This window comes from Myripristis murdjan, chromosome 20, assembly GCF_902150065.1.
Source record: "Myripristis murdjan chromosome 20, fMyrMur1.1, whole genome shotgun sequence".
In the NCBI taxonomy this organism is placed as follows: Eukaryota; Metazoa; Chordata; class Actinopteri; order Holocentriformes; family Holocentridae; genus Myripristis; species Myripristis murdjan.
The window spans coordinates 22,735,592-22,747,740 of record NC_043999.1 but is presented as its reverse complement, the minus strand read 5'-3'; the positions used below and the strand labels follow the sequence as shown (position 1 = coordinate 22,747,740).

The 12,149-nt window shown below is 40.7% G+C and overlaps 1 protein-coding gene across 3 annotated transcripts; it reads left to right on the top strand.

The window, feature by feature from the left end:
• The first annotated feature begins 10 nt into the window (after nt 1-10).
• Nucleotides 11-12,091, top strand: LOC115378644 (copine-3-like). 3 transcript variants are annotated; one of them, XM_030078980.1, is made up of 17 exons: nt 11-115; nt 987-1,217; nt 1,779-1,958; nt 2,271-2,345; nt 2,433-2,504; nt 3,178-3,258; nt 3,383-3,472; nt 6,486-6,584; nt 6,774-6,860; nt 7,146-7,205; nt 7,478-7,611; nt 7,930-7,984; nt 8,132-8,183; nt 8,451-8,584; nt 9,057-9,293; nt 9,419-9,533; nt 10,538-10,672. In XM_030078980.1, exons 2-16 carry the CDS (start codon nt 1,056-1,058, stop codon nt 9,527-9,529), a joined length of 1,629 nt encoding a protein of 542 aa, XP_029934840.1. In that variant the 5' UTR covers nt 11-115; nt 987-1,055; the 3' UTR covers nt 9,530-9,533; nt 10,538-10,672. The 3 variants fall into 3 exon arrangements, with proteins under 3 accessions (XP_029934840.1, XP_029934837.1, XP_029934838.1); XM_030078977.1 differs by lacking the exon at nt 9,419-9,533 and having other exon boundaries at nt 10,538-12,091; XM_030078978.1 differs by lacking the exons at nt 11-115; nt 9,419-9,533 and adding an exon at nt 287-318 and having other exon boundaries at nt 10,538-12,091.
• The last annotated feature ends 58 nt before the right edge of the window (nt 12,092-12,149 follow it).

Here is a 12,149-nt window from a genome sequence, read left to right as displayed (position 1 = left end):
ACTGGCGGATCACCGGGATGTCATGCGACATGAAACGAGCGCACAGGGCACCGCCTACCACATAGTTAGATTTTTGTTGCCGCAACATAACGTTGAGCACACGGCAGGAAAAACGGTAAGAATTCATCATGGAAGTTACATTTGGGGGACATTTTAGCGTTTCCACTACCATACACAGAAACCCGACAGTTTGATTGATGTTGAATGACTGACATGATACAATTTTCCTCTTGTAAACCACCGTAAGATAGCCAGCCCAGGCGCTCCGTACGACAGCATCCACTACCGTCAGGATTCCAGCTAACTGGATAGCCACGGGTACGCTGCGTTCCCTCCAGCCAGTACTGCACGCCTACGATACCTAAAATATTTCAAAAGTACGTGTACAATAGGACATGATTTACTAACATGTAGGCTACTCGCTGACATGCATCAGTGCGACCTGTATCCATTACACCAAGCTACACCAACTGGATTTCAAGGAAATTACAACGCAGAGGTGGCTAACCAGCGGTGTGAAACCACTTCCTCTCGCAGATTTTATCTGAATAAATGGTTGTTAGGCTGGTCATTTGTCAGCCGAAAGGTCAACGAATCATAACACGCGAAACATGCCTGTATTCGAGCTGCAACAGTAACTTTTACGAGGCAAAAAGCCGTTTTTTCAATTGATTTTGGCGTGGCTGTTTCCGAGAGGAGGGCGTAATCCGGGTAACGGGTCCGCAAGGTAACGGGTAATGTTTATCGTAGTGCCGCGTCCTTACACACTTGCTGATATAAATAAATTCGAGGTTACAACGCCACATTTACACATTTAGTGTAACACTGCCGAATGAAAAAGCAAGTATGGGATGGATACGTGTTATGAGCTTTGGCATACTCAAGGCTATGTGGATGCGTTCAGGCTCTGGCGAAAGTCAGTTCAAAACGTGTCCTGCTACTTCTACGCGTGTTTACGTTTATTTTCACAACCCCTGTCGTTGCAGGTCTGCCTGTGTGTGTGTTTGTCTGTCTCTGTGTGTATGTGTGTGTGAGTGTGCATCCAGCAGCCTGTCATGGCGGGAGTGCCCCCGGTGCCTGGCTCAGGAGCAGCTGCCTGTGTGACCAAGGTGGAGCTGAGCGTGTCCTGTGAGAACCTGCTGGACATGGACACCTTCTCCAAGTCTGACCCGCTGTGTGTGCTGCTCATGCACAGCTCGGGCTCCAACTGGTGTGAGGTCAGGAGGGCACCGGCTCACTCTGCTGCCATAAATACTACAGTATTTATGGCAGAGTATTAATAATATGCGCATCTCTCGATTCGATACTATCACGATACTTGGGTCCCAATTTGATATGTATTGCGATTCTCCAAGTATTGCAATTCGATATTTCCAATGATTACGAATTCTTAAATTATCCTATAGGGTGTGGATGTAAAGTTTCATGAGGTGACAATTCAAAAGGTCACAATAGGTCATTTTATACAGAAATTTCTAGGGTATTTTTTCTTCCTCTCAGACATTACAGATATTTTTATGTATTATTGCTCATTATCTTACAATACATTATATGTCGCAGAATCGCCTGTATTGTGATACCATTGTTGTTGTGAGGAAAATATTGTGAGTAGTGTCTTAGTGCCAGTTTCCCAGTGATTCACACCCCTAATCAAGAGACATGCAGCTAAATGTATACATGGTGGAAAATTGTATCCTTTCTGCTTATATACTCTGAGTCAAAGTGTTGGAAAAAATATGTAAAAAAGATGTATCCTTTGCAATATGTGTTTGTGACAGATTGGCCGCACAGAGAAAATCAAAAACTGCCTGAGCCCCAAGTTTTCTAAGACCTTCGTCATTGACTACTACTTTGAAATGGTGCAGAAGCTGAAGTTTGAACTCTATGACATTGACAGCGACATGTGCAGCTTGAAAGATGCTGACTTCCTGGGAGAACTGGAGTGTACCTTGGGACAGGTTAGACCTCTGCTTTTACACACAACACAGTGTTGCTTATTTTGCTGCCTGCTCGTTAAAAAGGTAGACAATTGAAAAATGAGGCATGTTAGTGCCAGTTTTCTTCTGCTAGAATGTGTGCAAAAATGTTTTTTTTTTTCTGCCAAAATCAGTCAAGTGTGATCTGATTTTACATGGGAAAGCATATGTTCTTGACTGATGTTTCACACAAAACAACATTATAGAATTAGCATTGAAATCGGGATTCCAATACTAATTCCAGTGATATCTGGCATTCCTTTCTGTGACTGAGAAAAGTGTTTTTGTGTGCAGATCGTGTCCTCGAGGAAATTTACTCGCACTCTGCTCATGAAGGACAAGAGACCTGCAGGAAGAGGCACCATCACTGTAAGTTACTTTCATTAAGACTGGCAATGACATTATTTGGAGAGTTAAAGCTGCTTTTTCGCTAATTACCTTCTTTATGGTTTGCAGATCTGTGCTGAAGAAAGAACAGACAGCAGGGTGGTGACGTTTGAAGTTGCAGCTAGGAAACTGGATAAAAAGGTACAGTTTGATACCTCTGAAGTCACAACAAAAATAGAATGTAAACAGTAAAAAATACTCTTAACTATGATAGGGTATTTACAAGGACTGGTACATACAGTGTGGTCCAGAATTATTTGGCCAGGGACACAATATTTATAATTTTGTCCTTGTATACCACCACAGTGGATTTAAAATAATGAGGTAATCAAGACGTGATCGAAGTGCAAACATTCAGCTTTAATGTAGGGGTTGCACAAAAATATGGCATTAACTGTTTAGGAATTGCAGCCAGTTTTATACATTGTCACCCCTTTTTCAGAGGCTCAAAAGTAAATGGACACTTGACTAAAAGGCAGCTTCATGGCCAGGTGTGGCCTTTTTCCTTGTTATTCCACCACTAATTAAGAAAATAAAAGGTTTGGAGTTCATTGCAAGTGTTTGCATGTGCATTTGGTAGCTCTTCATCAGAAATATGTGATCCAAAGAGATGTCATGGCATGGGCATGTATGGCTGTCACTAGTGTTTATTGATGATGTGACGGCTGATGGAAGTAGCATTATAATTATGGTCATATATGTTGTGTATAGTTTGTCCAATGACTTTTGAGCCTCTGAAAATGGGGTAACAATGTATAAAACTGGCTATAATTCCCAGATATAATTTATTCATTGTATAATGATTTATTTCCAGGATTTCTTTGGGAAGTCTGACCCTTTCCTGGAATTCTACAAGCAGACAGAAACAGGATGGCAGCTGGCCCACAGGACAGAGGTATGGAAAGTCACCAAAAACTCTCTCTTTCTGCCTCCATGCTACATGCTGGGAGGATGTGAAATGGTCACTGAAATGAACAGTCAATAAAAGCTGTAGGGGGGTCTTAATCTGTGGTGTATAGGTGGTGAAGCACAACCTGAACCCAACATGGAGACCCTTCCGAATCCCCATGCAGACCCTCTGTGGAGGAGATGTGGAGAAATCTATAAAGGTACATGCAAACATACAGACATTCAGAATCAAACTTGTGAGTTATTACCTTGTTACGATGTTACTTATGACCCTGTAACATTTTTTCCTGTGGTTTATTTGACTCAGCTCTGTGTCATTGGGTTTTAAACTCTTGTGCAATAATAAATGACAGTGTCTTGATGTTTAGAAGAATGTCAAGATCTGTATTCCAGAAAGTCAGGAAATACCATGAAATTTTACAAACGGGCCGCTGTACACGAAGATACAGCAATGTATTTTACAACTTGTTTAACATATTGTTTACATTAGATCAGGTTTTTTGTTTTGCCAAACTGGAGGAAAAACCAGAATGTTGACCAAAGAAAGCCACAAAATACTTGTTTTATTTTACATGAGGCGCACAACGGAAACTCTGTATATCTGCCACTACTTTTTGCACATCAGCTATTATTGGTTAGGTGTTCTTGAAACAAATGTGTTAGCATTAGTTGATGTGTGTGTGATTTTGTTTTTCATCCCCATTAACACTTTTAAAGCGAGCTTGTCAGGAAGGAATGCTTTCCATTCAGCAGCACAAGTGAGGTAACTATCCCCACTGTGTGTTCTTCACATGAAAGATGCAGTGTGTGTAACCGGAGAGGAGGATGTTTTTAGACACATCTACATCTGCATCTGTCTTAAAGGAATACACTGGGTGTTTAGCCCATTAAGCTTCTGCACTGGAGTGTTACCATAGCTGTGTCCCAGTCATCTGCTAGATAGCAGTGTCTGTTTTTTATTACCTCTGTGGTGATGAGGCATTGATAAAAATGGAAATAATCATGTTTCCATTCGCTAAAACAGAGAGTCCACTTTTGGACACGCTCAATGGTATCCAAACCAGTGTTTTGGGTTATTTCCCGCCCCAAAATTTGTGACATCTGGCAGCAGTTCCAATGATGTGATAAGGTGTTGTACAAATGAACATATTTGCAAAACTCCCCCTCAGCCTGTTTCTCTTTGCCTAGCTCCTTGCCACTAACAGTAGAAATCAACTGAAAGCACAGAGGAGGAAGTTCAAAGTGACCAAGTGGACCAGTCGCAATTTCTGCAGTCTTGCATCGTCCTATGTTCTGTTACACTTTTGTAGAGGGGCCCAGAAGCTAGAGCAGCCTCGCAGACACCTAGTGCACAGCTTTGGCAGCATTTTAATGTTGAACCATAAGTTTACCTTTACCTGTTGAAGTGATGAGGACACAGACACAAAGTCCCTGTCGGTGGTAGATCATTGGCTTTAGTGCTCCAAGCTGTCATTTAAGCATACAGTATGAACCATTTTTAACTGCCAAGACTAACCCCTAACTTGCCATAACCTGTGAAGTTCTGAGACTGGCTTTTGTTTCTGTTCCCATTATACAAAGAACCAACCGTGAAGGGTATGGATAAATAAATGGTCACCTATATGCTATGTATGTTTCAGGGAAAGAGGGAAAGTGGGAAAGAGCTATATGTTGAGTTATAGTTGGCAACTAGCAATATCATAAATTTGAAAAATAATCAAAACAGATTTATTGTAAAATAAGACCACAGGGTAAATTTGATAGAAACCACAACAGTGCCAGGTTATGGAGCTCCAAGAGTTTGACCCCTGTTTACAATTGTCAGCTGTACAGTACTGAGTTTAGTGCATGCTCAAGTGTTGTCATGGAGCACCAGAGCTAATGATCTACTGAGGACACTTGGATGACTCTGGCAACTGTGTTCTCATAGCTTGGCAGTCAGTGGGTAAGTTGTCCAGCTGGACAGTTTCCCAAAAGTGCTGTATTCCATTAAGATGCGTCACTGTCAGCCATCCATGAGCTTTATTGTGGATTCAACATGTAGACTTAGTGCGACCTCTGCTTAGCCATCAGACATGCGTCTTCTCTGTACCAGTTGCTCCCTGCTGTGTCTCAACCTGTTTGCTCTTTCCTCCTCCCAACATCAAATAATTTTCAACCCAACTCAGTCCTGATTAGACACTGCAGGTACAGGATACACACACACGTACACACACACACACACACACACACACACACACACACACACACACACACAGACACACACACACACAGACACACCCAACCACATTGTGAGATCATTGGAGATCATGGGACCTTGCCCATTCCTATCCCCAATTAGAAGGCCTTTGTGTGTGCTCATATCGGCTTATGTGTTCAGAAGTCATTTTGTCAAATCTAAGTGGTTGGTTTAGCTTTTTGAAGCCTCTGTCCCATAGCATGCTTTTCTGTAATCACCTCCTTTTCCCCCACAGTGATGATAATCAATTCATCACTTGATCTACCCTGCTGTTTAAAAGTTTGGGATTACTGAGAAGTATTTATGTTGGCAGATTTTTTTGTTTTATTCACCAAAGTAGCATTGAATTTATCTAAGAATACAGGCGAGGCGTTGATAAAGGTACATGAGAAGTTACTATTACCGTTTGAAATAACCTTTTTTCTTTCAGTTTTTACATAAGATAGCAACGCCCCATTTTCAGCAGCCTCCACTGTACTAACAACAAGACACTTACCTTATACTTAATAAGTAGTCATGCTAATCCAGTAAACAACATACTTGATTTGAGTTGCACTTAACGTCATGGGAGTGGTTTCTCTTTAGTGCCAATTTAGCAAATTACCATTATTACTTAAGGAAGAGGTAACAGTATGTTGTTGTCACGACACTGGAGTGATGGCTGCTGAAAATGAAGCTTTGCAACTGTTTGTAAATGTTGAAATAAAAAAAAAAAAAAAAACAGTCATTTCAAGCCATAATAGTAATTTGTGACATAATCAACGTCTTGACAGCGTTTTTGATCAGTTTAATGCCACCATAAATTTCTTTCAAAAACATAAAAATTCTCAGTGATTCCAAACCTTTGAACAGTAGAGCATAGTATATAACTTGGAGTTTATTAAAACATTTTAATCCATTAATAAGTGTTTTAAAGATATAGAAATTGCTGGCTGGCTTTGTCTTGTTGCTTTTAACTGTCTGTGTTCCCCCAGGTGGACTGTTATGACTACAACAGCAGTGGATCTCATGACTTCATAGGATCCTTTCAGGCTACACTTGTCCAGCTTCAGCAGGCAACACAGGGCTATGGGGTGAGTTATGTGTGTATATGCATCAGCCTTACTTGTGTGTGTGTGTGTGTGTGTGGTGCAGATTTGTTTTTTAAGGCCATTTTTGCACTCTTGAAAAAGGTTTTAGAGGTCTGTCTTTCATGAGTGGTTTTATTGAACAAGTCATTGGATGCATGTTAACACAAATCCATGTCTTCTTCATTCCCTCAGGCAGAGTTTGAATGCATCAACAGTAAAAAGAAACAGAAGAAGAAAGGCTACAAAAACTCTGGCATCATTATTGTAAAAGACTGCAAGGTACCATGCTGTTGTTTGTTTACTTTGAGAAACTAACTACTCTTCCTCAAATACAAAGCATACTGTATGCATTTCACTGAAGAGGTCATTTGAAACCTAGAGCGATGATCATCTGACTGAAATCTCACTGCATGTTGTAAACGCTGTTCCAGGTTAAAGAGCTAGTTGGTTTGGGTGGTGTCTCCATAAGTCTTTGTTATTGATGGCACTAGTGGTTGCACAGGTCCTCTGTTAATATTTTCATGATTTCTAAAAATGGTTCTTGTTGGCAATCATTGTCTGCAGGTGGTGAAGGAGTATACCTTCCTGGATTACATCATGGGCGGCTGTCAGATCAACTTTACTGTGAGTTCAGGGTTTACACACAACTTGTGTTTATTATTGATCACTCATTTGGATCTGAATAAACAAAGTTGGACTGTTTCCTCATGTTGATGATTTGTGTTAAGTCACAGCATTCCCCTTGCCCTCATATTTCATATATTAAATTACACTCTTTAGGAAACTGTACACTGTTTAGGAAATACATTCAAATTTACATGTGTCCAGTAAATGTTTAACATTAGTAATGTTGCTCTGATTTGAAATTCTGTGTGTATCCGTATTCCCCGTGGCAGATTGCTATTGACTTCACAGGCTCCAACGGCGATCCCAGGACACCACAGTCCCTCCACTACATCAATCCTCAGGGTTATAACGAATACCTGGCAGCTATCTGGGCTGTGGGCAACGTCATCCAGGACTATGACAGGTAAGACAGTGTTAAAATACTGAACAAAGTATTAAAAACAAAAATTAGCTTTAAAAATCATCAATGCTTGGTTTGATGATGTATTATTTTTAAGGTCTATCATATGACCTGGAAATACTCTGATGCACTTAAATGGAGCGAAACATTTTCATGTCAATAGTAACACCCATGTTTACCTGCTATTTCATGTGAAAAGGGCCTTAGTGCCTGTCTCTTCAAAATCGAAAGAGCAAAGACTTTGTTCTAGACTCAGCGTTTAAATCCTTTGTCTGTGAAGTTATTGTGACAGTAGAGCTTCGTTTGTCTTTCGTTGTGTAGTGACAAGATGTTCCCTGCCTTTGGTTTTGGAGCCCAGATTCCCCCTACATGGCATGTAATGTTTCCTTCTTTTTTTTCATATTTTATTAATGTTTCTCTATTTCATTGTTCCATTTTTCATGTTTGAAAAAGTTTGTCTTTTATGTAATGCAGCTCATTTCAGCTCTCTGAGCCTTACCTAAGGGTGATTTGTATTTTGCAGGTGTCCCATGAGTTTCCCATCAACTTCGATCCATCAAATCCGTTTTGTGCAGGTCTGTTAGAGCCAAACCAACATGAAGTCTGGTCTTATGTACATGTCTACTTTTTTTGGAGGGTGGGGATGTGTGTGTGTGTGTGTGTGTGTGTGTGTGTGTGTGTGTGTGTGTGTGGAGGGGTGGATGGGGGGTAGATTTGGATGTGTTATGTCTACAGACTCAATGTTTACACCACTAACACTTTGCTCACCATTCTATATCCCATCCTCTGTCATCTGTGTAAAACCTGTGACCACCTTGTGTGTGCCTGTGTATGTGTTACAGGTATAGAGGGTGTGGTCAGTGCCTACCAGCAGTGTCTGCCACAGGTGAAGCTTTATGGTCCCACCAACTTCTCCCCCATCATTAACCATGTAGCCTGTTTTGGTAGGCAGGCCATCCAGCAGGAAACTGCCTCTGTGAGTATCTGGCAAGCTGAAGCATGTGGTCATTGTAGAGCTCTGTTTTGCATCTAAAGGGTGATTCTGGTTATTCAACATAGGCCTTATCGATCATGACTGTATGGCTGTATTCAGAAATTCAGCTTCAGTCCTCAAGGTGCACTGCTCTTGTGTACATACTCACATGCCCAATGCACATTCCAGCAGTTTAATCTGACAAACAATTAATGATGGCCAAAACTTGGAACCTAAGAGTAAAATTGAAAGTTATTTGAATATGCTTGAGACACTTTTTCATAAAACATTTTTGGCTAAATGTTGTGCTGAGAATATATCTTTTCCAATACCTAAGCTGTCATGTATTGGCGTTTTACCTTTCTCCTTTTCCTGCGCCACTTGTCCTCTATCCATCTATTCCCCTGTTCAACCCTCTTCCACCTTGTCTATTCTTCTCCATTCTTCTTCCCATTTTTCCCTTCTCTCTTTGCAGCAATACTTTGTCCTGCTCATCATCACTGACGGAGTGATCACTGACATGGATGCGACACGAGACGCCATCGTCAACGCCTCCCGTCTGCCCATGTCCATCATCATTGTTGGGGTCGGGGGAGCAGACTTTACCGCAATGGAGTTCCTGGATGGAGACGATGGACTTCTGCGCTCAGCTACAGGCGTGGCCGCCATGCGAGACATTGTTCAGTTTGTGCCTTTCAGACAGTTCCAAAATGTAAGCAGCAGCATGAACCGGTCCTTTAGTGCGTTTTAGACATCTTGGCGCTTTACTAAAACTCCCTTTCGTGTGGCTTATTTGTCAAGTAACTTTCATTTGAATGTGTGCACATTTCATTTCAGGCCGGCACTGTTGCCCTCGCCCAAAGCGTATTGGCAGAGTTGCCTGACCAAGTGGCCTCCTTCTTCAATTTATTTGAGCTGAAGCCCCCCAACGAATCTGTTCCATCCTAGAAATGTAGGAGCACCCTGATTTACTCAGCTACAGCCATCCCCCAGCTTGTTTCTTGCGTCCACTGCATCTCTGCATGACTTTGAGTAGACACATAGCAGAGTAAAGCCTGATTTATGCTCGATACGATGTCCGCGGTGCAAACGGCAGAATGAAGTAATTACGGCCTGAATGGTGCTGAACTGTGGTTAAAACAGCTTCATAACCATGCTATGCACTCCACAATTTCTGTAATAACATGTCATGGTGCCATGGAGGCTGTATTGGATTAGCAGATGATGATCGGTTGAAGCGACTGCCAGGAAAGGGCAGGAATTTTCTGATATGTCACTTCCTTGATAAACAAACATGACACCGTTTTGAAGGAAAATGCACTCTGTTCATTCAAGCCGTTTCAACCCCAAGAACCATGACTAGCCAGCTGTTGGCTGACATCGTGCCGTGAGCACCGTGAACGCAAAATGGCGCATAAGTCAACCTTAATGCATAGCAGTGCTCCTCTAACTTGCCTTTGTTTTGTCTGTCCCCATGTCGTGACTACTTACTGAGCAGCTTAAAACAAAGAGTTTTTATGTTGGCATCATGTCTGTCTGTGTATATATACATTCTTTTTAACACAAAGACTAAAGAATAAGACACATATCTGTCAAGATTGCTGTTCACCCTCTAACAAAAAATTGTCTGCTTTTTTGAATGAGTGATCAATGATCATCATTGGTTTGTTGTATATTTGTCTGCTGTAGACAAGTAATAACCTTGTTTTCCCACAAGGTGCCAGCTGTTCACGTGATTAGAAATCAGAAAACAAAGCAAAAAAAAAAAAAAAAAATCAAAGCTGTGTAATAATCCTAGATAGCTGCCTCTCACCTCTGCACCCTCCTGCATAACTCCATAACTCTAATGTTATGTGATTGTTACAGTTTCCCCAGCCACCTATTTTTACATTCTGTCATTTTGGCTTATTGTGAAGCCTTATTTAGTGCCTGTCTCTCTGTTCCTGCTGTTTTCAGGCTTCTCAAGAAGCTCTGGCTCAGAATGTGCTGGCCGAGGTGCCTGGTCAGGTGGCAGGCTTCTTCAACACCACAAAGCTGAGGCCACCTAACGCCAACACCGATGTTGCGGACTGAGTGCCCCTCAGTGCTCGTATCCTGAACACAATGAAAAGGAACAAAAGAAACCAAGTCTAAACACATGGACAATCACCCCCTCTGGACTGTGGGAGGCAATCCCACTGTTAGCTCTGGGATTAGCCATCCTTTTCACCAGACACTGTTATCCTCAACCCAAGCCAACCAAGCAAAATCACCAAGCAACTTCACAGAAAACATCCCATGCCCATTCGCTGACATGCTTCATCTCATCTGTCAATCAGCTCTTCACATTTTGGTGATAAAGTATCACACCCAAAAATCTATTCACTGCAGAAAGTCGGACTGTAAATAGTCTCCCTATTGAACTACAGAATTTGAGCTAATATTATGTTTAATTCAAACAACTGCATTTTCCCATGACAATGACCACCTATGATGGTACAATATAACAACTAAGAGACATTATTAGCATGTGCATGCCCCAGCATTTATTAACAAACATTTAACTCCATTATTTCATGTGATATTATTGCCTTCAGTGCCAGTTTTGTGAAGAATGGCAACAATTTCCTCTTGCGTTACACTGCACTGCATGAGAACTGATTCATGTTAACCACACATTTGTCAACAGTATCTTAAGACTGGAACAAGTGCATTAGACTTCAATAATGTTTACAGATAACCAACTACTTACAGTAGTGTACAGGTAAATCCTTTTGATGCCTTATTTTGATTTTATAGATTTTACTCGTAAACTTTTGTGCATTCAGTTATCCTTTCATTGCTGTTTTGTACTTGTGCCATAAATCTTTATTTTTTAACCAGATTTATATACTTTATTTGTGATTTTAATACTTCTTGGTGTTTACACATCTGATCATTAAATAACATCTAAAGTTGCTAGTGAATCTTTAGTAGCTCTATACATTATCAGTGCAGAGCTTTGCATGGTACAGCTACATAATTATATAGCCTAGATTATAACTTTAATCTAGCTCTGGGTTAACAAAGAAAGTAGTGTTGCTTCCCAAAGGGAATAATAATTGCCAAGAACTTTAGAGACTGTTGAGCACATGGTCTAATATGTTTCACAGTAGTGTATAACTGATATCAGTTGTTAAAATTAGTTATTTGTACAAATAAAGTTTTTATTGATGTGCCAAAATATACTCAGTCTCTTCAAATTTAATCATGTTAGAGTTTAATAACAGTAATTAAAGAAATAATGTTAAGATTTTGAAAACGTCAGCCCATTAATGTAAAGGCCAGTTTCAACTTTGTCCTGGATGATTCTGGAGGATAGACCAGACTTAATCTATACCTCTGTGGAAAGCCTTTATGGGGTTGTTTTCTTTTTCTGTTTTGCTTCTGCCATGTCTCTGTCCTTTTTTCCCTTGTGAAATTAAAGACATTTTTTTTATTATTATTATTTTAACATGAATCCACTCACAAATAAACAGGTCAACTAATTGATGCCATGTGTTATCAATTGTGTTGGGATGTGTGTTTTACTACACTGTGGCAGATCATT

What these genes read in the sequence shown, in the direction of transcription:
- LOC115378644 (XM_030078977.1), top strand. Translation starts at nt 1,056, where the DNA reads ATGGCGGGAGTGCCCCCGGTGCCTGGCTCAGGAGCAGCTGCCTGTGTG. An exon ending in CAGGAAGAGGCACCATCACT is followed by an intron (nt 2,346 to 2,432) that starts GTAAGTTACTTT and finishes TATGGTTTGCAG; the next exon opens with ATCTGTGCTGAAGAAAGAAC. An exon ending in CTTTCAGACAGTTCCAAAAT is followed by an intron (nt 9,294 to 10,537) that starts GTAAGCAGCAGC and finishes TGCTGTTTTCAG; the next exon opens with GCTTCTCAAGAAGCTCTGGC.